Below are 25665 nucleotides of genomic sequence, written 5' to 3'. Positions count from 1 at the left end.
GTGGGTTGGTTAATGGGTGGGTTGTTGAGTTGCTTGGTTGGTGGGTTGATTGGTTAGTTGGTTGGTTGGGCTGCACATGTATCATAAAAATGCTGTGGGTTCTCCCTCGGCGCTCAGTTCAACAGTAAACATCTTTACGAGATGAATTCTCCTGCTAGTCCAAAGCTGCATCCCAGCTGACAAATGAAACAACAGCTGGCACAGGGGGAGGTGGAAGTTGTCTCTGCTGTTTTCACTAGCACGCTGTTTTTAGATGCTAATTTAAACAACAATCCTTATAGTTAATAAAATGTATCCAAGTGGTGGTGGGAAGTGAGCATGTCACGGAGTGTATAAACTCATTTTACGATTCTTTACCCCTTCAGTCGCTCCGTCTCTTCTCAGCTCATTAGAGAAACTGAGCGCTGCCACTGACCACCTCAGAAAATGATTGGTTGAGACAGGAAGTAGTGCAGATGATGACACTTTTGATGGTAGAATAACTAGAATGAATATATTGAATAACTGATCCATGTTGCATTAATCGCAGACTGGTATAAGTTTTTTTTGTTTTGTTTTGTTTTTATGGGATATCGTACAGTTTGTGGCATATTGTTTATAACCGGATGTTTTTACAAATGTAAACTTCTACAGGTCAATTAATCATCATCTTTGAAACCTAAGAGGGTTTTTTGATTAGAGATTAGATTGATTTAATGAAAAACAAGTATATACTTGGAAAATAAATGTTAAGCTTGTGATTGTTGCCTGCACAAAAAGAACAGTGATTGGACCCTGTGGTCGCAGGCTGCGGTCGAGCCAAACGAGGCTCTCAGACTGATGAAGAGCAAGCCTGGCTTTATGGTTGATACGTGGTGGTGAGTGACTCCAGTGTGCTACAAACAAAGGAACAGTGGTATCAGAGAGATCAGAGGTCACAGTTTGAAAGATGAGACGTTTCATTCAAAGGAATTCTCACCAGTTAATGTGAAAGGAACCACTTCACTGCATTATGGGCTTTTAAGGCGTGTCGAACTCTGTTTTACTTGGAGATGCAGTGCATGAGTAGATAATTAGCAAAACCAGCTGGATTATTTGACCACTAAGGTCAAAGCCACATTGCAATCTTTCCATTTCCATACGGTTTGTTTCACTTATTTATAGTTGGGTTGCAGAGGTAACAGGTCCATATATGCAGAGAGTGGTGAAGGCTGCACAGAAATCTGTTGGAATCAGTCTCCCCACCATCACAGACATCTACACCTCCAGATGCAGGAAGAGGGCCACCTGCATCATGAAGGACCCCACCCACCCAGCACACACACTTTTTGCCCCACTCCCCTCAGGAAGGAGGTTAAGGAGCATTAAGTGTAGAACCACTAGACTGAGGAACAGCTTCTACCCTGAGGCTGTTAGACTCATGAATCTCTAACTAGAATAATCACTGTGAAAAACCATATCATGTTGCTGCTGATCTGTTTCATGTTGCTGCTGATCTGTTTCAATGTTGATGTGTTCATGCGTGCACATCTGCTCACAGACTCATGTTCATGTTTGTGGTGATGTTCAATGTTTTATGTTATGAGTGCTTAGTGTATATTTAGTTGATGTTTTTCTTAGTTCACATCTTAGATGTTATTACTGTTTTTCTTATACATTTTATTGTTGGATGTAACTGGGACCCTGTGTACATAATTTCGCTCCACCACATGTACCACATGAGGTGCGAATGACAATAAAGAAACTCTGACTCTGACTCTGACTCTGATATGGAAAATCAAGACATCGCTCTCTCCGGTGGCAATCTTCAGCTCCTTCTTGGGAATAATATGGTGTTTACATGCCGGTGAGGATATATAATCCCTAATCAGAGTTTGGGATTTATCCTGGGGTCTCCACTGAGTTGGATGTACCAAAAACCCCTCCAGATCCAGGCACTCGGGAGACATCAGAATCAAATGCCTGAACCACCTCAGTCGACTCCTTTTGATGAGGAGGACCAGCTCCAAGTCATTCTGTCTCTAAACTTACTATCTTTCTGGGCTGCTAGCATCTGACTGATGACTTAAACCTGACTCAATATAAAAATAATACACATTTTGTTACAGTATTACTGAATTCTGAGTGTTTGCAACCAAATGCACAATGTGACCACATTGTGATTAATATATTTTTATTTAAATTTTGTGTGCACGGTTTGCAAAACTGTATTTTAGGCAGGGAACATTATTTTGTCGCCAACCTCTGCCCACATTGTACCTGCCTCGACAGCAGCACTCATTTTTATGATTTACTGGAGTGCATATTTAAATTAAGACAGGCAGGTTTGGAACAATTCTATAATAATTATTATCTATTATCGGCATATTTTTTTAGACCTGGACATGCTTCTTTTAGAGGAACGCTCCCATGAAGGTGTCTAAATACTTGGGGTGCAACAATACGTCAGTTTAAATTGATATATCGATTAAATGATTAATGATTCGATTACATTATGACAAAACTAAAATATCAATTCATATCGTCATCTTTAAAATACACTTTTATTTTGAAATTCCCAATGCACGTCTGTGTCGCCATTTCCGTGCGTGGCTGCGCTCTGCGGCCGCCTCAGCAACATGGCAGACGAGGCAGAAAACACAATGAAATTCACTCACTCTGCTGCTGGATGTAAATGAACACTGTGGAAATATTTTGGATTCCCACAGAAGGACGACTCAACAGACAGAACTCGTGTCGTGTGCAACAACAGGTGCCAGTGTGAGTTAAAATACTCGGGAAACAAAACAAATTTGGTCGTTCGCCTGAAGAAGAAACACGACATTGATAGCCATGTTATGTAAAATCAATATCTATTTTTGTTTCTAAGAAATGTGAGACTATACTGAACAGGTCATTTATTTTTATTTTTTCATTAATTAACAAAAAATTTTTTTTATTTAAATGCCTGGTGCCTGTAATGACAGAAATAAAACGGTTAAATCATATTTGAATTGCTTTTTGTAAATTTATTTATATGTAAATGAGATGGACATTTGATATCGCAATATATCGATCTTAGACGTGTGAATCGAATAGAATCGAAATTGTATCGTGACAGACTTTGTGATATCGAGAAAAATCGTATCATGATACAAACAAATCGATATCGTATCGTGGTAAAGCTGCTGATTTACACACCTAGTAAATACAGCTCTAGCTCTCTTGATGGGTTCAAGACATTAGTGACTTTTTAGAGAGGAAAATTTGTCTCCATTTGTTTTAACATGGTAAAAAGTCAAAATTGCATTTTTTTTTTTTTTTACTCAAGCGAGGTAGTTAAGAACCCTGAAACACCCTTTGTGAATACTGTTTGTCAGCTAGCCGTCAGCAGTCGGAGCGTATGAGAGCCCACCTTAAGGCTGAGCCGGGCCACCCTTTGGAAGAAGCTGCTTGGATCCAGGATCTCACTCTCTCAGTATCTCATGACCACATGTGATGCTAGAACATAGACAGCAGGACCCTGCAAATCTGCGTTATGTAAGACTTGTTGAAAAACAGCAAAAAAAATGTCAAATCATGTCATCTGGACCAGTTTTAAAAAAAGTTGTAGCAGAGCAAATGAGCAACTCTGTCATTTTGGTGTTGCTAGGGACTGCTCTAGTTTTGCCATCTTGTTCGGTCAAACTGATCTGAGATGTTGTAGCGCTCAGCGTTGCTCTTGTGTGCATTTTAAATACAGCTTGAACAGGAAAAGAAACGTTAGCTCGTCCGTTTTTGCTTGTATCAAACAACCACTTAATGCAATGGAGAAGATTTAAAACCATAAAACCCAAACTTTTACAATCTCCGAGTTCAGTAGAAGCTCTCTTGGCTCGTGAAGTCTTCGATCTCAGGAAAATGATGTGAACAGGAGCTCAGATTATCCACAATGCAAATTCTGCTTTTTGTGTGCCAGCCGGGCCGGGCTATCATAAAACAACTTGATGGATACGCAGCCAAATAAATAAATAAAAACACTTAGTTCTCTTCTCTTTTTTTCCTGTTTCAATCGCTCCTCTCATGGCTCCTCTCTGATGGATTTGTAAAATAATATAACGAATGAGACTTAAAGTGAGAAGGAAGCAGGGAGGCTGGGCAGGAGGGATGAAGGCAGCGCAGAGAGAGACAGAGCACATGATTTATTAGACTCATAAAAATTCTGCCTCTGTTATTCCCACTCATTTTTATATGTGACGCTTATTAAAGAGCACACCTGCCAGAGTCCTCAAACTTTGTGTGTGTGCATGTGCGTGCAGTTCCGTGCATTTGAAATGATACGAATGCGCATTTGTTGACACGCTGAGTGGATAAGTTTCCTGCTGGTTTCTGCTTCTGTGTGCGTGCGTGCGTGTTGGGTTGTGTAGAATTTCTCACTAAGCCGTTCCTAATTATTACTGTCCACAGATCCTGCGTCTTCGTTTTACAGAAGCCCCGCCTCCCAGCGGGTGTTCAGGACACGCTACAAGATGGTGACCCGCCCGAGTTCTGGCACCTTGACCTACGCTCTCCCCTACCACCCCACCCTCTCCTGGCGGACCAAGAAGATCCAGTCTGCCAGGTAATCTGTTAACAGATACATGCGCGTTTATAAGAACTCTTCAGTCATAACTGGAAGAGATCAGGTATTTATGCCGCTGCTGTTTACACAGAAGATAACCAATAATTAACCATTTAGTCGCCAGAGAGCTTCATCATTATGAAGTATTTAGAAGGGTTTTTGCTTCTGAAGATTTCGAGTGTATTAAGGTAAAAAAAAAAAAATAATAACTTAATCAATGTGCACGAGTAGCTGAAATTAATTAATTTACAATTAGATGATATTACGTCAAACATACAAACGGATACATTTGTTGGGACTCTTCCACAGAGAAAAATAAAATAAAATGTGACGTGAGACTAAAAGCTCCAGATTTGTCTCATCAGTCCCAGAACCTTTGGTCCTGGATCTTCTTCCGTGGAGTCCGTTTAACATATGGTGGATGGTGTGACCAGAAAGTGACGACACTTTTAGAGTTCAGCTTGAATGGTTTTAGATCAAACGTGGGCAATATATGGCCCACGAGCCAAATGTGGCCCTTTGACCATCACCATCCGGCCCCCAAAATTCACAATAGGAAAAAACTATCTTTAAAAAAGTTGATGAAAGTTTGCAATTTATCAGTGAAACTTAAGGGAATTTAAATTAAACGTGTTGGTCAAAAACATTGAAAACATTTAAGTGAAAGTGTATTTTAAGTTTTGTTGTTTCCAGACTTGACTAAAACTTAAAGACTTTTAAGACACTTTTTTATTCTGTATGTATTTAGGCTAACATATTCAGAGCTCATTTACATAAATAAATAATATTGGGAGACATGTTTTTATCTTGCATGCTAACTATGCTGCAACAAGAAAAAGCTTTTTAAAAAAAGTTTTCCGGATTATCGGTCTTAAAAGATGCATCTTCAAATTCTCAATGTGGCCCTTCCATTGCGTTAAATATTTTGATTTGGCCCTCGATAAAAATGTTTCTCATCCCTGTTTTAGATGTTTTTTTTGTTTTTTTTTCCATTATCTGCATTATAATTTTGCTCAACATGGGGTCGTATTTTTTCTTGCGTCCACGTTCTAGGTGGGTGGCTACAGTTGCATTAACTTTCTATTTTATTTATTTTATAATGTCGTCTGTGGTCAGAGGAACATGAAGCTGCTTGGAAAAGATCCTGAAGTCTTTACCTTTAATGTGAATTTAATCCTGCCGGTCCGATGTCCCTTTTGATTAATGCACCACAAGTGATTTTTAACTAAATATAATTATATGGAAGAAAAAAGTAAAAGTACAGCAGAACAACAAATATCTGGCTTTTTCATCCATCCATTATCTTTACCCGCTTCTTCCAGTTTGGGTCACGGGGGTCGCTGGTGCCCATGTCCAGCAATCACTGTGCGAGGGGCGGGGACACCCTGGACAGGTCTCCAGTCCATCACAGGGACACATAGAGACAAACGAGACGAACAACCATTCACTCTCTCACTCACACAGGCACCCGGATCGGGATTTGAACCGGGGACCTGCTCGCTGAGAGGCAGCAGCTCTACCAGTTGCGCCACTGTGCTGCCCTGGCTTTTTCGCGTGAAAACAACTTTTCTAATCTTTTATTTATTTTCTTAAATATAATTTTTTTTTATGTCATTGAAATGTCTTGAAGTTTTGAAAGGTCCTCAACAAACTTGGAGAACTTTTTATTGGATCGTCTTTGCCGTGAAAAAGTTCGTTTTCAAGAAAACCATATAATTTAAATAATTTTACGCGATGTGTTTGATTGTTTGTGAAGGGGTGTGTATCATTTGTGTAATCCAGATTTGGTAAGGCAGAGGGGCCCTGGTTGTTGGCTGGCCTCAGCCTCTGGTGACTTATTACTATTCATTTAGCTGCTGCAGTAAATATTGATTCATCAAGGGATTTTCAATTTGAGCCTCTTGACATCCTGTGAAATATCACCATGTGTACAAGTGAGGAGAGAGATAGGCAGGGAGGGGGACAGGTCAGGTCCCATAGGAGCTGTCCTCACCCCCCACCGCCCCTTTTACCCATTCTCCCTTCATACTTATGTATCAGTTAGACCAGCTCCAAAGACCTGCATGAGCTCATGACTACCGAGCGCTGCTCACCTCTGCTTTGTCACATCTGCTAATCCCATTCAGCTGAAGTCTCGTGCCTTTTCATGTACATCAAAAAATACCCGGAACAAACAATCCTAAACTGTGACACACTGCAGCACAATTTGTTTGGAGGCAAGTTTATTGTTCTTGCTTGGGTGCAGACTTTTTGTTTGTCACAGTTTTAAAAAAGTTGTCGTCTTTGAACCCCCACTTGTTCGTGATGGTGATGGACAAGGTAGGTGAGGTCAAGCAGGAGTTCATATTTGCAGATGGCAAATCTGTAGTGAGAGTGAGAGCTGGTGGAAGAGAGTCTGGAGAGGTAGAGGTGTATTTTGACAAGAAGAGGAAGAAAAGTCAGTGGAAGTGAGACAGAATCCACGCGTGAATGAGAGAGAGACACAAGATATAGAGATACTGAAGGTAGATGAGTGTAGTGCACAGATCTGTCAAAGGATGATCAATATGGAGCTGAGGAAAAGAGGAAGGCCACAGAATCAGTTTTATTGTCATTGCACTGAAACATAACAAAATTACATTTCAGTACAGCCCGTCCGAGTAAAACATAAACAAACAGACATGGGGAGACGGAGGTGTCTGAGGCCGCGGCCTCATGGGAGGCACTGCCTTTTTCATTTAGGTAGGAAAAGAGAAACGCGGGGGAAGAGGAGGTATTAAAAAAATCATATCTCACACTGTGTCCTAGACGGGAGACGGTGTGAAAGGTGCAAATAAAAAGCACAGAAACAGGAGCGGGAGGGAAAAGCGTCCGCCTTCGTCGAGAGCAAGCAGGAAAAAAGAGCAGGTTCATGGATCTGCAGAGGGTCGGTGTGACGGAGGAAGATGCTGATGGAGGCAGAAGATCAGCTGAGGAGAGAGCAGCTGAAATAAGAAGCCTGAACAGACAAATAAAGATAAATCGTTATAACGATTAAGTAAATAACTGTGATTAAAATGGGTTCATCGTCACCGAATCTGTGTATCAGAAACACGACGTTCTAAAAGATTCCCACTCCTGGGCATTTGAATGTTTCTTTGTTCAGTTCAGTTACTGAGCTGAAAACTACCAGCATCTGCTGCGTGAAGTTTCCTTCCTGCACATTTAATTTGTGGCAGCCCGTTTCAATTTCTCATTCCTCATTTTTGAGAAATTTGCGTGGCCTGTTCTGAGTCCTGCAGCGTTCTCGAGCCTTCCTTTAGTCGTGTCATTCTGCAAAACATGACGCTAAAGTTGCTAAATGTATCTTTGTAGTGGAGGATTTGTCTGTTTCTTGCCAAATGCGTCCTCAGAGTTACTGTTAATGCTTGTATTGATGTAACGTCAGAGGTTTATAATTAGTGGGCCAGATATTTTCTTATACCGTTATTAATCAACCGAACAATTTCAAGTCGTGCGCTAACCTACGCCTCAGTGAGTGTGTGGCGACTGGAAGTCACATAACATTGACTGCGCGGATAAATTAATGGCACTTTTTAATTTCTGCAGCAGAACAGACGCCCACAGTAACCGCTCACACTCTGCAACTCTGTCAGCGTGCAGCTCGAACAATCTGCAAGTGACGTTTTATCGAACCAAACTGATTTATATGTGAAAGCTGCATAAAATTAAGCAAAATGAATTGTTTAAACGGGACTTGTTTAATGTAATTGTAATAACTTTGTCTTCTTGAGAATAAATCAATCCAGAGAGCATAAAAAATGTTTTATGTGCATTACAAATTATTTAGTTTTTCTTTCTCTATTAAATATAGTTTTACATCATAATGCCACCTTACCTGTTTTAGCCCCAAAGAGGCGGAGCCTGGTGGGTGATTTACGGCGGGGTGGCAGTTTGAGAAAGGTGCTGTCAGCTGCAGTGTTTCAAGCCCCGCCTCCAGCAAATGGATATAATCCCAACATTAACTCCATTAACAGCATCAGGAGTTGAATTAAGAAAGCGGTAAAGCGTGCGCGCTGAAGGATGAGTTACAGCGCCTCTTCAGCTCGTCTTCAGCCGTTTGAGTCCGTTTTGAATTCTCTGAACTTCTACGGCTGATGCTTTTTTTTTTATCTGTGCTTTTGTCTTCCACTTGGCTCCATCTCCATATTATCTTCTATTAATGTCAAAACACCGAGCACGGGATCACACTTCGAGCCCAAATAAGTCCACTGTCTGTATGTGTGTGCGCTGTATATCAACGCTCACACACACACGTGCACACGTATTCCGAGTGCTCATCTTCTTTAGTGCTTCAGTATCGATCAGCACAGGATGTAAGAGACTGGGCAATAAAGTGAAGCAGCGCTCCCTCATCTTCACTTCTCCCTTTCCCGCATCCTCTCCCACATGCACCCCCCCCCCCCCCCCCGGTCATCCGTTTACTCGTTACTTATCACGTCTGTCATTCGCTTGTCGCTCGTAGTCATGTGTCGTCCTCCTGCAGCTGCTCTCTCTCATCGTGGATACTTCCATTAACTAGCGCCGAGTGATTTGGAAAATGTTCTAATTGCAATGGTTTTTTTTTTTACCTCAATATTACGATTTTATATGCGATTATTTTTCAACGAGCACGAGCAATAAATCTGTTTCAGTTGTAAAGAGCTCCACTGTTTTCAGCTCCGCTGCGGCTTCGTTTCTGCAGATTTTCTATCGCTCCGGGATAGCAACTTGGCTAAAATGTGTGCGAGGGCGTTCTGTCCCGCTTGTCCACTGTGTTTACCTGTAAACCCAGGCTTTGTCACTGTATTAATGGGCATCGGGTCTTTTGCTTTGAACTCCGCTATTGCTCGAGTTATTTCCTCGTGCCGTTTCGAACTATGTTCATACGGAGTAATACCTTCGACCAGTTCGGTCAGTGATCCCTGTCGGCTGCTGCTTTGCTTACTTTAAGTTGAAGCGCTGCTCGTTGGCGTTCTATCCGTGCAACTATCGTAAATGGCTTTGTGGTGTTTGTTTAAGTGTTGATAAAGGTTTGTGGCGTTCCCTCGAGAGGTGGAAACGGCAACAAGGCAGGTTCTGCACAACACATGTCGTTGTGCAGCGTCTTCTTTTTTATAGCTAAAATAAATTCAAACAACGGACGTGCTGCTCCTCTCCGGTACCAAACTTTCAGATGTGTCGGCTTCTGTCGAGCCTGACGCCATCGTGCAACCGGTTAAAACGCAGTGATGACTTCTCCCGCTCCCTGCTCTGCTCCGCTCCGCTCCGCTCACTCGCAAGTGACGTAACCAGATCACGTGACCAGTCAAATCGCAGCCTTTGCGATTAGAAAATCTAATTTTATCATATCGCGATATTATTGCAAAAGCAATTAATTGTTAATCCATACCTTTGATAGTAAAATGCTAATTCAGCATTCTCACTGTTGTTCTTCTGTTAAAAGTTTTATTCCACACATGTTTTTTACTCTTTACTACTTCCTCATACTTTATGCTGTTTTAACCTTTTAAATCTCAGTTTGCCATTTGATTTTAGTGTGCTATGATTTACTATGTATGTATAATTTTATTCTTATGTTAGCTGTATTCCATGGTTTTGTAACATTTAGCTTTAAAATAGTTTAAAGATTTGAGCTTTTGATATAATTTACGTAATTTTAGCTTTTTGCTTCAGTTTAGATAAAAGTGGCATTTAAATGCATTTTTCCAAGACTTTGCTTTTAGTTTATAATTTTGCTTATTTTATCTTTTAGCTAATGTTTTGCTGATTTCGACCTTTCACTATAATTTAGCCAATTTTATCGTGTTAATTTTAGATTTTAGCTACAGTTTGTTAGTTTTATCTTCAGTTTTTCCACATTTAGCTTTTAGCTACATTTTAGCTCAAATTAGCATTTTTTTTTACAATTTCACCAAACTTACCTTATGCTGTGGTTTTGATCATTTTAGTTTTTAGCCACAGTTTTGTTAGTTTTAGTTTTTAGCCACTGTTGATTTAGCCGTTAGCTATGGTTTTGCTAATTGGAACTTTTAGGTACGTTTTTGCGTATTTTTTGCTTCTGTTCAGCTTGTTTTGAACATCAACTCACGTTTAAGTCGTTTAACTCTCGTCGTTTACGCAACATTTTCACATAAATGTAAATTTTTAACGGGTCCGGATGCTGCTTTGATTAGTGTAAAGAGTCCACACGCTCAGATGACTTGTTTGTTTGTTTGGTTGTTGTTGCTTTTGCTGTGCTTTGTTTCAAGGGTAACTGTTTCCCGATATGAACTCGCTAACGCTTGGGTTGCAGACAAACAGACGAGGGCAGCATTATTCTGAGCAGCAGCGCGACCCTCCAAATTCTTCCTTGTCACTAAAACAAAAGTCGGAACATTCATCAACGGCTCCGGTAGTGCTGAATCTGTGCTCTCCTTTATCTGTGCATCGCATGGTCAGAGCAGTTAACACACACACACACACACACACACCTGCCCACACAAATGTGGACCCGTCTCCAGGGAGGTTCTTGCTGCCCTTGCCCCGTCCTTTGTTTTTTTATTCCATATTTTTACCGTTTGTTTTGAACGAGTTTAATGTATTTTTTTTTTCTTTGACCTCCAGACATTAAATGTAAGTTTGGAATCAAAGATGTTAAACTTCACATCCTCTGCTTATTTCCGTTTCTTTTTGTCTTTCGAGGTTCCCATAAAAACAACATAAATTTGTGATGTTTTGATTTCTTGCCGTACTTTGTAAGTTTTTTTTTTTTGAAGGTGTAGGTTTCTTGTATTTACAGTCAACATAATTTATGTGCAAACATCTAAAACTGGATTTAATAATGAACAGGACTCATAACTTTTGTAAGAGTGGGGCTCAATGTTATCGTCAGTCGTTTTGCAGTTCGGTAACTGATGGGCTGGTGATGAACGTTGATACTGTTTCTGAATGCGTTTGTGCGTTTATGTTGATTTGATTGTTCCTGACTATGTTTTGTGTTTTTATTCCTGATGCTGTAATTATATCTTGTTATTTTTTATTAGATGCTTTGATCTTTTTGTTAAGCACTTTGGTAACAGGTCCTGTTTTAAATGTGCTATATAAATAAATCTGACTTGACTAGACTTAAATATTAAATTGACCTCCTGGAACAAAACCTTCCTGTTCGTGGAGTTGGTAATCAGTCCCTCTTTTTAGGAGCGTCGAACACATAACAGGAAAGTTGGCTGATAGTCAGATGAAGCTCAAGACTTCCCAAACTGAATCCTCACTTTGATTGTCATTTTGTACCCACACAATACCATTGTTTTCACAGCAGTTTGCATTTTGCATCTTTGTGGTACAAAACGATTACAGCTTCTCATTCATGCATAAAACCTTTGTCATTTTGTACCCATGTGCATGTGTTCAATCCTGCATGCACTGCATCTTTCAGTTGAAATGAGTACTCCGGTAGATCACACACTGGATGTTGGGGCTGCTGCAAATATTGCATAAGCAGGCTGAGGTGGGTACAATATGGGCAAAGACGATACACAGAATCCTATGGCAAATGTTTTTTTTTATTTTTTGTACCTATATGGGTTGTTTAGTAGCATGATGGATAGTGATTAGTACTGCTGCCTCAGCAATAAGGTTTTGGGTTCAACGCCTAGGGTCTTTCTGTGTGGAGTTTCCATGTTTTTTGGGGGTACTTCAGTTTTCTCCCACAGTCCAAAAACCTGCATCTTCAGGCCTGGGCCTCCCTCCAAGAGAGTTGTGATGTCAACTGGATTTGCCTGATTTTTAAAAAGAGGGATTAATAGACATAAATGAATAGACCCTGCAGTTTATCTCCACTTGTGTCCACTGTTGTATCCATAACCATATTGTAAACAAGGGTCTGCAGGTCTGATGATGTTCCTGTAAAAAATGACTTTCAGACATCTGAACCATGATGTTATTTTGACATTAACACGGTTCAGAGCCATTTGGGACACATTAGAGTTATCCCGATGAGCTTAACGACCAAACAGACGTAATGTAATAAAAATGAAGGTGCAAACAGTGATTAGTGACCTCACAGAGCTCGGTGTCGGAGCAAAACACCGTGCTGTATCTTATCAGGGGAAATATGGAGCAACAACACTGTTGTCCTGTTGATGCAGCACACATCTTGACCCATACACATATTGCACTGATAGACCAAGTGTTTCTGCCTTCTCTCACTGGCAGGATCCATTTTTTGGGACCAGTGTCTGCGAACTCGCTACGTATGTGGGGCTTTAAGTCTTACCTGCTCCCTGCGCACAATCGTGGTGTCACATGTCATTCCATTTAATTACATCTCAGCGAGGGAGAAAACTGACTATTTGAACATTCAGCAGCAACATAAGAACTATCTGAATCAGAGGTGTGTAATTATTGTTTTAACAAGAGTAATGTTCTGTTAATTTAGATGGAATGAGGCGACTTGAAGTCTGAACTGGAACCAGGAGTCAGGGAACGTGGTCCTGTTCTGGCTTTAACTTCCTGTCCAAGTCTGAGGTCTGCCTATATTTACAGTGAAATCAAGTTCAACTACCAGCTCTTAAAAGTAATCAAAATTAATAAACTAAAGGATAAAGCTCACCACATTGCATCCTGGAAATCCACTGACTAACAATTTAGGTGATCAAGGCCACCACTGATCACCCCCTGGCGCCTTCATTGCGCCTGATGGTGGATAAAATGTCCCCCTCCGCTCATCAGGATCTGTCACTCTGCGCTGCCTTGGACAAGCAAAAATAAAAACTTCCATCTGTTCTTCTCCACAGCGTAACTCCTACCCACTTGAATATCTTGTTCCACAACATCAAGGTTTACTTACATTCCTGTTCAATCCCAGTCCAGAAAAACACTCATCTTAAAAACTACAAACTTTTACACTGATGCTCAGCAATGGGGGACATCAGTGTACCTCTTGTTTATTTTTAATCAGCTAATAGCTGAGCTAACATTTCCTTTTTGAGACGTCCAAATAATAACTCCGCTACTTCTCTAGGGCTACATTAGATAAACCAAATCACCTACGAAGGTGGTCTGAGCGAATGCATTTTTAATGAGCATGGAGTCGTTCTGACCTGTGCTTAGCATCGTCTGAATTCAATTTGAAGGAATCCCCATGGACTATGATGTTTGTAGATGATGTTGTGATCTGTGGTGAGAACAGGTGGAAGAGAACTTGAAGAGGTGGAGGTATGCACTTGAAAGAAGAGAAATAAAAGTCAGTCGTAGTAAGACAGAGTATGTGTGTGAATGAGAGGGAGGCCAGTGGAACAGTGAGGCTCCAAGGAGCAGAGGTCACAAAGGTGCAGGACTTCAAGGACTTGGGGTCCACTGTCCAGGAAAATGGGGAGTGTGGTAAAGAGGTGAAGAAGAGAGTCCAGGCAGGATGGAGTGGACGGAGAAAAGTTTCAGGAGTGATTTGTGACAAAAGGGTGTCAGCAAAGGTCAAAGAAAAAGTTTACAAGACAGTGGTGAGACCAGCTATGTTGTATGGTCTGGAGACAGAGACGTGGACAAAAAGACAGGAGACAGAACTGGAAGTGGCAGAAATGAAGATGTTGAGGTTCTCCTTAGGAGAGACAAGGATGGATAAGATTAGGAATGAGATCATCAGAGGTACAGGACAGGTTGAACAAACTGGGAGATAAAGTTAGAGAGGCCACACTGAGATGGTTTGGACATGTCCAGAGGAGGGACAGTTGGTATATTGGTAGAAGGATGTTAGAAATGCAGCAAAGAGGAGATATATGGATGCAGTTAGAGAGGACATGGTGGTAGTTGGAGTGAGGACAGAGGATAGAGTGAGCTGGAGGAGAACGACTCGCTGTGGTGACCCCTGAAGAGGGAAAAGCCAAAAGAGGAAGAAAAGAAGAACTAAAGATGTATTTTGGTGACAAGCTTGAAGAGCCTCCCAAAACATCTGGGTACGAAGTGACCAAAGCCACAGACGATTGATTTGGTAGAGTTACAAACCGACCTGGAACATTCTCCACATGAATGTCGTACTTTTAGCTGGACAGATATTGAGATCTTCATTTAGGATTGTCAAGTATTTTATTAATTATGGCAAAATGTTATATTACAATATTATCAAAAGTCAGAACCGTACATCTCGTATTATGTCCTGATTTTCCATGTGCCGAAAACGTCTGTTCTTCAGGTGACTGATAAATTGAGAGTATAAAGACTTTTCTGCACACAGAGGGGGAACTTTGTGTCCTGCCTCTGCGTCACTGCAGTGGAACAGCCCTGCAAAGATGAATAGCTGACTCCATCCATGTTGAGGGTGGGATACTGTGTGATGTAAAAAAAAAAAAGTCAAGCAGTACAATAGAACCATGCCATTTGTGTCATCTGAAGATGATTGGTAGTTGATTTAAAGAGCTGTAATATATGTTGAACATGCTAAATCATAAAGAATTGTGTCGTTTTACGGTTCCTGATGGACGAACTGAGGATGCTGGGAAACATAAGTGACCGAGGTTCGTTGTCCAATCACACCGAGGTTAAAACTCAGTGAATAACCATTCTAACGTGCTGTGCATTAAAACCCTCGGTCACTCCTGACTGCAGCCCCGTGTCAGGGTTAACTGCTGTCTGTGTTAACAGCTCATGTCATATCCCCATTAACCTCCATTGTGGTTGTGGGGCCCGTCCGGTTCTTGTTTAAGCCTCCCAGGGTGACAGTCAGCGCTTCAACATTAGCCCCCATTACAGCTCCCCTGGCTGCCGTTGCCCCATGTAGGGCAGCCACTGATCTTGTATCGGTGAAACCGAGTGTCTGAGCAGCTGAGTTATTGCTCACACTCAGGTGGTCCACGTACGCAGCTGATGGCTGATATTCGCTCAGTTGTTTTATTTTCGTCCTCTCCTTTGCAGCAGTGCAGCAGCTCTTGGCGCGTTAAGCATTGGTTGTTTTGAGCGCGGCGTGCGTTCAGGGGTAACCCTCTCTCTTCCCCGTAATGGGAGGCATGAACTCTCGCTCCAAACCCATTTCCAGCCCATCTGAAATACGGCAGCAAATTACCTCCAGCAGCGCCCTGCACACGAGCCCCAATCCACCCCAAATAGAAGTGACAGGACAGTGCAATTTATCGCCATAACCCCTGCACCCCTCTGCCCCCCCCCCCCCCCACACACACACACACGCACACACATGCAGCCGCCTTGCATGTACAGCCACCGCGCACATACAGCCGCCCACAGAGTGCCTCCTGGATGCGTGTGCAGACCCCTGTGATTGTGTGCAGTGTACGTACAGCAGGAGCGTGTGTGGTCTCTACACTCCGGCGTAGGGGCCAACCTCGCTGCTCTGGCCCCCTGCCCTGCCTATTATCTCATTGATTTCCTCCTCTCCTCTTTTCAATTCTCTCCATTTCCACACTGCCGTCCTTTCCATTAGAGGAGCAATTTAACAGAGTGCTGTGACATGGGAGGAAGGGGAGGGGGGGCTACAGGATGGGAAACATAAAGTAAAGAAGGGGCGATGTGGTGGAAGAGCTGGAGGGGAAGACTGGTGAAAGAGGTGTGGGATTAAAAGATGGATGAGGAGATAATTTTCTAACTCACCAATTCACTCACTCATCCTTCAGATCTTTGTTTTTTATTGTTTTCTCTCAGGAGTTTCCTTCAGAACCGCCTCAGGTCTCCTCACGACAGGCACCCGTCATTTTCTCAGCGCTGGACAGGAAGTGGAATGTGCTGGATTCGAGGGTCCCTGTACAGAGTGTCAGCCAATAAACTGTCCCGCACCAGGACGGCAAACATGTCAATCAACCGAACAGGTACATGCGTGTAATCAACGCACCACGTTTGACTCCGTTAACTAAGATCATCAAATTTTTTGAGGCAAATTCAATGAAACTTGGTGGAGAGTTGTAGAATGGGGAGTTCAGATTCAGTTTATTATTGCCATTGTCAATGAGCAGGATTCACAGACTAGGAACTTGCTTTGGCATAAAGGTGTGAATAAAATATAAAAGATAAAAGAAAACATGTACACCAACAATACAGTACAATATTCAGAAAAAATGTGCAAGTGCAAGAAAAAAGTGCAAGAGTTGAAGTCATTCCTACTACTTTTGTTGTTGTTTTTAGTTTCGGCTGCTCCCTTCTGCATGGGTCGGCACATTGAGTTAACTTGTGTAAAAGATTTGACATTAAGTTGTACGTTGGATGCCTTTCCTGACACAACCTGGGCTCAAACCCCCAACATGAGGATAACAAGACCGCAGCTCTGAGCTTTGACCTGCTGTCCTCAGTTTACGTCAGCCGTGTTGCTGTGACTGCTGTGATGTAACGAGCCAACTTGTCTGCTGTATGGAAGTGCTTTAAAACAAAAGAAGAGCAATTCAAGTTGCCAGACCTCAACAGCATAAGCTAACAGTCAAATGGAGGTCGTTTTTAACAGTTGTGTTAGTAATCATGTTTATTTTTATTTTTATCTGAGGCCATGCTCCTCGGTCGTAAAAGGGTGGACTGTTCTCTTCAGGTCGGGGGTGAGGTTCTGCCTCCAGTGGAGGAGTTCAAGTATCTCTGGGTCTTGTTCACGAGTGAGGGAAGAATGGAGCGTGAGATTGACAGACTGATTTTATGCAGCGTCTGCAATATTGCAGACTCTGTGCCGGTCCGTTGTGGTGAAGAGAGAGCGGAGCTGTAAAGCAAAGCTCTCCGTTTACCGGTCAGTCTACGTTCCTACCCTCATCTATGGTCATGAACTCTGGGTAGAGACTGAAAGAATGAGATCGTGGATACAGGTGGAGGAAATGAGTTTCCTCTGCAGGGTAGCTGGACTCTCCCTTAGAGAAAGGGTGACAAGTTCAGTTATCAGGAGAAACTCTTGAGTAGAACCGCTGCTCCTCCATGTCGAGAGGAGCCAGTTGAGGTGGTTCGGGCATCTGGTAAGGATGTTCCCTGTGCGCCTCCCTAGGAAGGTGTTTTGGGCATGTCAGACTGGGAGGAGACTCCGGAGAAGACTCAGGACATGCTGGAGAGACCATGTCTCTCAGCTGGTCTGGGAACACCTTGGAGTCCTCCCAGAAGAGCTGGAAGAGGAGGATGTGGAAAGCGAAGTCTGGACCTCCCTGCTCAAGCTGCTGCCCCCGAGACCTGACTTTGGAACAAGAGGGGATGGATGGATGGATGGATGGATGGATGGATGGATGGATGGATGGATGGATGGATGGATGGATGGATGGATGGATGGATGGATGGATGGATGGAAGGAAGGATGGATGGATGGATGGAAGGATGGATGGATGGAAGGAAGGATGGAAGGAAGGATGGATGGAAGGAAGGAAGGAAGGAAGGAAGGAAGGAAGGAAGGAAGGAAGGAAAGAAGGAAAGAAGGAAAGAAGGAAAGAAGGAAAGAAGGAAGGAAGGAAGGAAAGAAGGAAGGAAGGAAAGAAGGAAGGAAGGAAAGAAGGAAAGAAAGAAAGAAAGAAAGAAAGCGTGTGACTGATTTTTTGCTTTGGTGGAGATTTTCTTCTTTAGTTTTACCATTTGGAGCAGTTGGGGCCACGATTCTGATTCTGTATCGTTCCAGCACATCAGAACCAACACAGAACCTCCCAAATGTCTGAAAAAGTTCAGCATCACCTGGCTTTTTATTTGTTCTTGTTCATAATGTTAAAAAAAGACTTAAGGAACTGAATGAAGACAGGATTTTTTTTCACTGCTGTATACCTGTAGAGCTTCTGAAGTGTCAAGGAACAAGAAGGCAACGATTTGATCTTTTAATCTGTAATAGAAAGAGAACACGTTTCAGGTTAAGACTCGGCTGATGTTTGTTTTTCAATGACTCGGATCAGTTTAGCGGACAAAACTCTTCCCAAACTGTGAGAAAATGTTGATTTATATTGCATCTTTCATACAAAAATGTTGCACAGACTTTAAATGCACTAAAAGCTTCAGACACCAAAAAGAACTAAGTCTTATCAGAGAGGCAGCTGTTCGGAGATAAAGTCAAAGAGGCGAGGCTGAGACGGTTCGTACATGTGCAGAGGAGGGACAGTGAGTATACGAGACAACGTTTGTTGAAGATGGAGGACAAGCAGAGCACAGAGAATGTTCCGGGATGTAGTGGAGGATTAGCAGGGGAGGATGCTGAGATGAGGAGGGATGGAGGCTGTGGAGACCCCTGAATGGAGCAGCCAGAAGAACATGATTTACTTTTCTGGAAAAAAATAATAACTAAATATCAAGAACAGGTGCTGCATAGTTGTGTAGAATAAAAAAATATAATAAACAAGCTGCTAGTTATGACACAAATTATTTCTCACTCGTTAGAACATCTGTATAAAAGAAAATCTCATAAAGTAGTGACACATTATTACATTTTAGACTTTTTCTGTAAAGACTCCAGTCATTTTAAGTCGTGACGTGACGGTAAGAGCTCAAACTTCACCTGTTGCTTCATGGCAGCATTTACAGTTTTGCTTTGTTTGCTTGGTGCTTTGGACAAACGTCAGCTGGGATTGAAGCTCCCGCCTGCAGGGTTTGGTTCTCTGCACCGTTCAGGCCTGCAGTCGGTCTGCGCGCACGCCGAGGTGATGCGGTGGAGTTTATTCATGTCTGTGGCCGGAGCTGTAGCCACACACTTTCTGAGGAACTGAGGGGAGCAGGCTGGATTTGCCATCTGAAATAATAAAGTCCTCATCCCTCAGAGCGGCAAAGGGGAGGTCCTGGTGAAGTGGATGGTGCAGATTAAAGCCCAGATCTACCTCCTCCACTCCTCTGCCTCCCTCCTAACACATTCCAGTGCAACAAAGCCTTCAGGTGAAATTGAAGAGCTGCGTTCTGGTAAACCCGTGACCGGCATCCCAACTCGCTCCTCCTCTGCGTTTCTGCGTCCTCCAGAAATGCACATTGGGTTTCCTTCCAGTGGGAGCTGAGGTTACACGTCCTGCAATGCTCGTCCAGCTCTGCTTGAGCCTCAAGAGCCATAAAAGTTCCAAATTTAGAGGTTTGATTAAGATCTACGGCCGTCCTAACCTCCTCGCCTCCTTGTCCTCTCGCCCACCCTTCCTCATAAACTCCACAGACCCTCGCACACCTTTCCCTCCACCAGTGCTCGTGGGGGGCTTCGCAGTATTTATGATGTCCTCAGACTGAGCCGGACGTCACGATTCACCTTGGCACCAGCGTGACAAACCACCGCGTATAAATAACCTGCAACATATCAAGTTCTTGTTGCATCTGTCTGCACAAACATGCATCTTCAGCTCTGTCACATCTGAGGCGAATTGTTAGAATTTAAAAATAACAATTTATTTTAGATGAAACTTTAAACATCAGGAGTGAGAAAACAAGGCAGTCTTTTAAATGAAATTAAACAGAAATACTTGGGGATGGTTTTAAATGTGCGTCCGTGTCTTTATCACCATGCAGAACTACATGCTTGTAATATTGTGCTAACATTTCACAGCATGGGTCCGTTTGGAGGAGTTTATGTACTCGTACTAGTGTGACTGTCAAGCAGTAAACTGGATTAACTGAATACTCTAAAAGCACTTTTAAGTGGTCAGGCGGGGTCCTGAAAGTCTGATGAAATTTATTGTTTTTATTCACTGAGCGTCGTTCAGGATTTAGACTGTTTTTTACATGATGACATTTTTTACTTTAGTCTACATCTGGGGTGTCCGAAAGTGTGGCCCGAGGGCCATTTGCGGCCCTTGGAGTGATTTTGTGTGACCCATGACTACAATTAAAGAATTATATAATTTTGACCCAGATTCTTTAGATTTAACGGTGATACTTTTAAAATTTTTAGCTTTAACAGCAAAACAATAATCTTCTCAAAATGAGCGATATTAGGTGCAATACAAATATTCAGCTATAATTAATCCCTTTATCCTACAACAAACCTACCAAAAAGTAGTTTTGGATAATAATTCATAAAACTTGGCTAAATATAACGTGTTTTCAAAGAAAATAATTTCTGTTGAGTTAATAATCGATGGGGAGAAATTGGACATTTTTAAAATAATATAAAGTATCATCGACATACAAGTTGATCAACTTAATCAGTGTTCCTTCAAACCTTCCATGAATCTGTTTTAACGACTGCCAGATGGACGGTTTTTCAGAACTTCTATGACCCTTTTGGGCCGTCCATGGTCCAAACAGGTGTTTGAAGCTCCACCCCCTTTTTTAAAGAAGTTACTCATTTTAAGCTTTTGTCTCCGAAAATAATTGAAAATTTTCTTTCCAAGCACAAGAAAATGAACAATAGGCCCCAAAAAATCTAATAAATTTAATTCTTAAAATAAAAAAGGTTAATGTTTATCCATCCATCCATTATCTTTTACCCGCTTCTTCCATTTTGGGTCACGGGGATCGCCGGTGCCCATGTCCAGCAATCACTGTGCAAGGGGCGGGGTACACCCTGGACAGGTCGCAAGTCCATCACAGGGACACATAGAGACAAACGAGACAAACAACCATTCACTCTCTCACTCACAACTAGGGACAATTTAGAGTTACCAATCAGCCTAACATGCATGTTTTTGGTCTGTGGGAGGAAACTGGAGCACCTGGAGAAAACCCACACATGCACGGAGAGAACATGCAAACTCCACCCAGAAAGGGCCCTGGACCGGGGTTTGAACCAGGGACCTGCTTGCTGAGAGGCAGCAGCTCTACCAGTTGTGCCACCGTGCTGCCTGGTTAATGTTTATGAGACTCCTAATGTTCTGAATCTGCAATAATTTAAACTAAACATTTTAACCTTTCTCCAAAATATTGCTCAAGTTGTTGAGCGTTTAAAAATGGGGGTGGGGGGGATCACGCTTTAATTTTTTTTTTCTTTTCTTAAATTCACATTTTTCTGGACACAAGTCCTTTCATTTGGACAGTTCTGGCCCATCTATGAAAACATTTGGACACCGCTGGTCTACATAGTTTGTACGGTTGGTGTAGACTCTCCGTCAATCAGGCCACGATCATCTTAAGATGTTCAGCAGAAGACAACTGGACCTCTCTTGGTTCTTGAAGACCTTCCATCACATCCAAAGGACTTCTTCAGTTTGAGTTTGGATTGGAAGTTCCAGGCGTACAAGTTGTTAAAATGATCATAAAAGTAGGGTCGTTGGGTCAATGACCCAACCTTCCATGCGGTGAGGCGTTTGGGTCGTTAAGTCTTGTTGAACGCTCCCTAACGTGTGAGATGCTTTGGCCACATGTTCACATTAACTTGGATGGCTTTCTAATCACCTGCCTACCCTGTTTAAAATGTCCACATTACTGTCCTCAAAAGACTGTCCTCAAAACATTGACTTTGTTGTCCTCAAAAGAGTTTCTCTTGGCCTAAAGATGCAGGTGAACTATCTTGATTCAAGAAATGTATTAGAGATGCCCTTTTCCTTAATTCCCGTAATTTCTAGACTATAATCTTCAACTATTTTCCACTCACTTTGAACACTGCGGCTTAAACAATGCTGCGGCTAATTTATGGATTTTTTTTTTTTTTTTTAATTGACTGACTAATGAGCTTCATGCCGCCAAAACATTTAGCCTCGTCACACTCAGATGCTCTCATAACTGCCTAGTACACGTCTCTATTGGTGGGTGGGTCCTCGTGACTCAGTGAAACTACCTGTGTAAACAAATGTTAAAAAAAAATACCCCCCCCCCCCCCCCCCCGGGGGGGCACAACAAAGTATTTGCAGCCACTTGAAATAAGTGTGAATCGTGCATTTCAAATGGCATGCTGAACTCTGTGGGAGGCTTGGATGACTAGCAGCGAGAAATCGTTTACCAAAACTGGTCTCATGAAAAGAGCAACTTTTACTCATGTCTGCCGATGGATCCTGACAGTGAAGCAGTGCAACAATAATCCTCCATCACCAAAGGGTTTCGAAAGGCAGCGTGATGACCCGTAGCTTATAGATGAGTGCAACCTACATATGTACAAGTTTGTTTTATCTTTTTTAATTTAGTGGGTGTGGTTTATATTCAGATGCGCTCAATAGGCCAGAAATTATGGTAGATACTTTTTGTTTTGAGTAAGATATCAAGTGTTTTCAAGTCAAATGGTGGTATTCCACAAGACTGCCACTAGTTGACAATCTCTCCTGGATGTCTCCAGAATGTCTCCTGGATGTCTCCAGAACGTCTCTAAAATGTCTCCTGGATGGCTCCAGAATTTCTCCTGGATGTCTCCAGAATGTCTCCTGGATGTCTCTAGAATGTCTCCTGGATGTCTCCAGAATGTCTCCTGGATGGCTATAGAATTTCTCCTGGATGTCTCCAGAATGTCTCCTGGATGTCTCCAGAATGTCTCCTGGATGCCTTCAGAATATCTCCTGGCTGTCTCCAAAATGTCTCCTGGATGTCTTCAGAATATCTCCTGGCTGTCTCCAAATTATCTCCTGGATGCCTTCAGAATACCTCCTGGATGTCTTCAGAATGTCTCCTGGAAGTCTTGAGAATATCTCCTGGATATCTCTAGAATATCTTCTGGATGCCTTCAGAATATCTCCTGGATGTCTCCAGAATATCTCCTGGATGTCTTCGGAATGTCTCTTGAATGTCTTCAGAATATCTCCTGGATGTCTCCAGAATGTCTCCTGGATGTCTCTAGAATGTCTCCTGGATGCCTTCAGAATTTCTCCTGGATATCTCTAGAATATCTTCTGGATGTCTTCAGAATGTCTCCTGGATGTCTCCAAAATGTCTCCTGGATGTCTTCAGAAAATCTCCTGGATATCTCCAGAATATCTCCTGGATGTTTCCTGAATGTCTCCTGGATGTCTCCAGAATGTCTCCTGAATGTCTCCTGGATGTCTTCAGAATATCTCTTGGATGTCTCCAGAATGTCTCCTGGATGTCTCCAGAATGTCTCGTAGCTTTTGCTGGGTTCTCAACATCCTCAGCAGTTGCAGAGACCCACAATCTCCTTGTTGAGTTTTAAACATGTTCTACAAAACTAAGCAACAGTTTTTCTCATAAAATAATCACAAAGTTGTGGGCGTCTCTAACCCGTCTTCAGAATGCAAGACCTGTTCTGACACCATCATAGCGCTCTCCTCTGACAGAAATCATTCAAGACGAATGTCCAGGTCTAAAAACTGCCTCGATAATAAATAGTAATTAATGAAAAACTGTATATCGTTATTTCTTCAGTGTACTTCAAAATAAAAGTAATCAAGTGGACTGTTGCCAAACCGAGGTGGACAACAAAACAACAACAGACGAGAATAAAATTGTGCAACCTGTACCTCTAAAACACGACTCACTCGTCATTTGGTCGCTAAAAATTCACAAGTTTTCTTGCAATTTTGAGTTTTCAGCAATTCTCCCAAAACATTTCAGCTCAGTGAGAATCCCCTGAAAAAGTCAAGTCCATGTCAAACAGACGTGCGTGGTTTTATCAAGCTGAGTCTAAAGTTTAAACAAACTTGATTCAAGTCCAAGATGCACAACTTGAATCGGTCCACGCCTCTGGTTTTAATACAAAGCAGTAAAATAATCAAGTTTTATGGATTTTATGTTTGTTTTCCAGCTGATTGGAGTGAGTTTATAAAAAAAATCATTCTTATATTTTAAACAGACTCATTTATTTGATGGATCTGTTGAGGACTTGGTGGATTCAGTTGTGCTCAGTGTCTTTTTCCTTCCTTTTCAGGAAAGTCCTCCGGCCCACACGTGTCTCCTGTTTTGAGCCGTCACGCCAGGTAACGTCCACACCGCCCCTTTCACCTCCCAACAGTTCTTCAGCGAGTCCCGACCACAAGTCTTCAAAGTTTTAGTCATCAACAGTTATATGTAGGTCATCCTGCTGGTGCTGTTTCAACTGCAGCACCTTCATGAAACACAATCCAGCCAAGAAGTTTTCATCTGATCCTCTCTCCCAGTATTAAGTGCCTTTCGTCACCTCAGCTAAGGACTGTAAAAGTAATCCTTTAAAATTAGTATATGTTGAACACCTTTACTCAGAAACGCGCACGTGGATCAGAGCTGAAACCGAAACCACCCTGCAGAGTTTCTCCTCTAAAGTTACCTGAAACGTCAAAATTTACTGTGGAAATCTGTGGTTTGTCTGCATCTCCACAGCCGCGCGGTCCAGAGGAGCATCGCCATCATCCGACACGCTCGCCAGAAAAAGCAGCAGAAGCAGTACTGCATGTATTACAACCGCTTCGGCAAATGTAACCGTGGCACAAGCTGCCCCTTCATCCACGACCCGGACAAAGTAGCTGTTTGCACCAGGTAACACGTTAAAGAACAGGAGGGAGAAGTCGAGCCTTGTTTCTTCTTCAGATAGTGGTTACTTTGTTTTGTCACCAAGAACTGGTTGTAAAGTCAACAGCAACCCTTTGTACAGTAATAAAGTGTTGTATTTTCATTTAAGTACTTGGGTAAATGCAAAACTTCCCAGATTTGAGCCCAAAAAATATCAAAATACTTTTCAAAAGCCTTTACCGACGTGTTTTTTTTTGCTTTTAACAAAACATCGATGCAGAAGTGAGCAACATTTAACCCGAGGGCCAAAAGTGGCTCTTGGACAATCGCCACCCGGCCCCCAAGGCTCTTAATGGAAAAGAAAACAATTGTTAAAAAAGTTGATAAAAACCTGCATTTATAGTCATGAAACTTAAAAAAGGTTTTAGCCTTAATGTGAAGGTTTCAGACATATTTGTCCGAAATGTTTAGTTTATTGTTTGTCATATGTAGGTCAACACAAGGTCAACAATGAAATGCTCAGGACTAGAAGAACCGTCTCGACTCATCAAAAAAAACAAGAAATACCAAAGCGTGCAACAAAAGTACAAAACAAAGCACCAACAGTGAAAAGGAATACAACATCTGCAAGGTCCAAAAGAAACATAGTAAACAACATGATAGAATACAACGGTGCAAGTGGATGAATCAGAACAAACAAGTAACTCACACTGAGACCTGTTTTAGACAGACAACAATATACAGCAATAAAAAGTAATTAAAATTAAAATAGTGTTATAACAACAATGTTACTGTTAGCAGAGCGTTTCTGTTAGCAGCATGGTCCAATTACCAGCATGGTACTGTTAGCAACATGGTCCTGTTAGCAGAGTGGTTCTGTTAGCAGAGTGGTTCTGTTAGCAGCATGGTACGGTTAGCAG

The 25665-nt window shown here is 42.1% G+C and overlaps 1 protein-coding gene across 1 annotated transcript in view; it reads left to right on the top strand.

The window, feature by feature from the left end:
• The window catches only part of zc3h3 (zinc finger CCCH-type containing 3), a 97461-nt gene that overhangs the window by 51546 nt on the left and 20250 nt on the right, over window positions 1-25665 (top strand). The window contains exons 4-7 of the mRNA XM_037674448.1: window positions 4405-4558; window positions 16184-16347; window positions 24189-24237; window positions 24617-24772. Of these exons, the coding sequence (XP_037530376.1) occupies window positions 4405-4558; window positions 16184-16347; window positions 24189-24237; window positions 24617-24772 (523 nt within the window). The remainder of the gene's footprint in view (window positions 1-4404; window positions 4559-16183; window positions 16348-24188; window positions 24238-24616; window positions 24773-25665) is intronic.

The sequence above is a fragment of the Nematolebias whitei genome, chromosome 3, assembly GCF_014905685.2.
Source record: "Nematolebias whitei isolate Nwh7 chromosome 3, NemWhi1, whole genome shotgun sequence".
NCBI lineage: Eukaryota > Metazoa > Chordata > Actinopteri > Cyprinodontiformes > Rivulidae > Nematolebias > Nematolebias whitei.
Note: the sequence above shows the minus strand (reverse complement) of the source record. Positions and strands in the feature narration are given on the sequence as shown.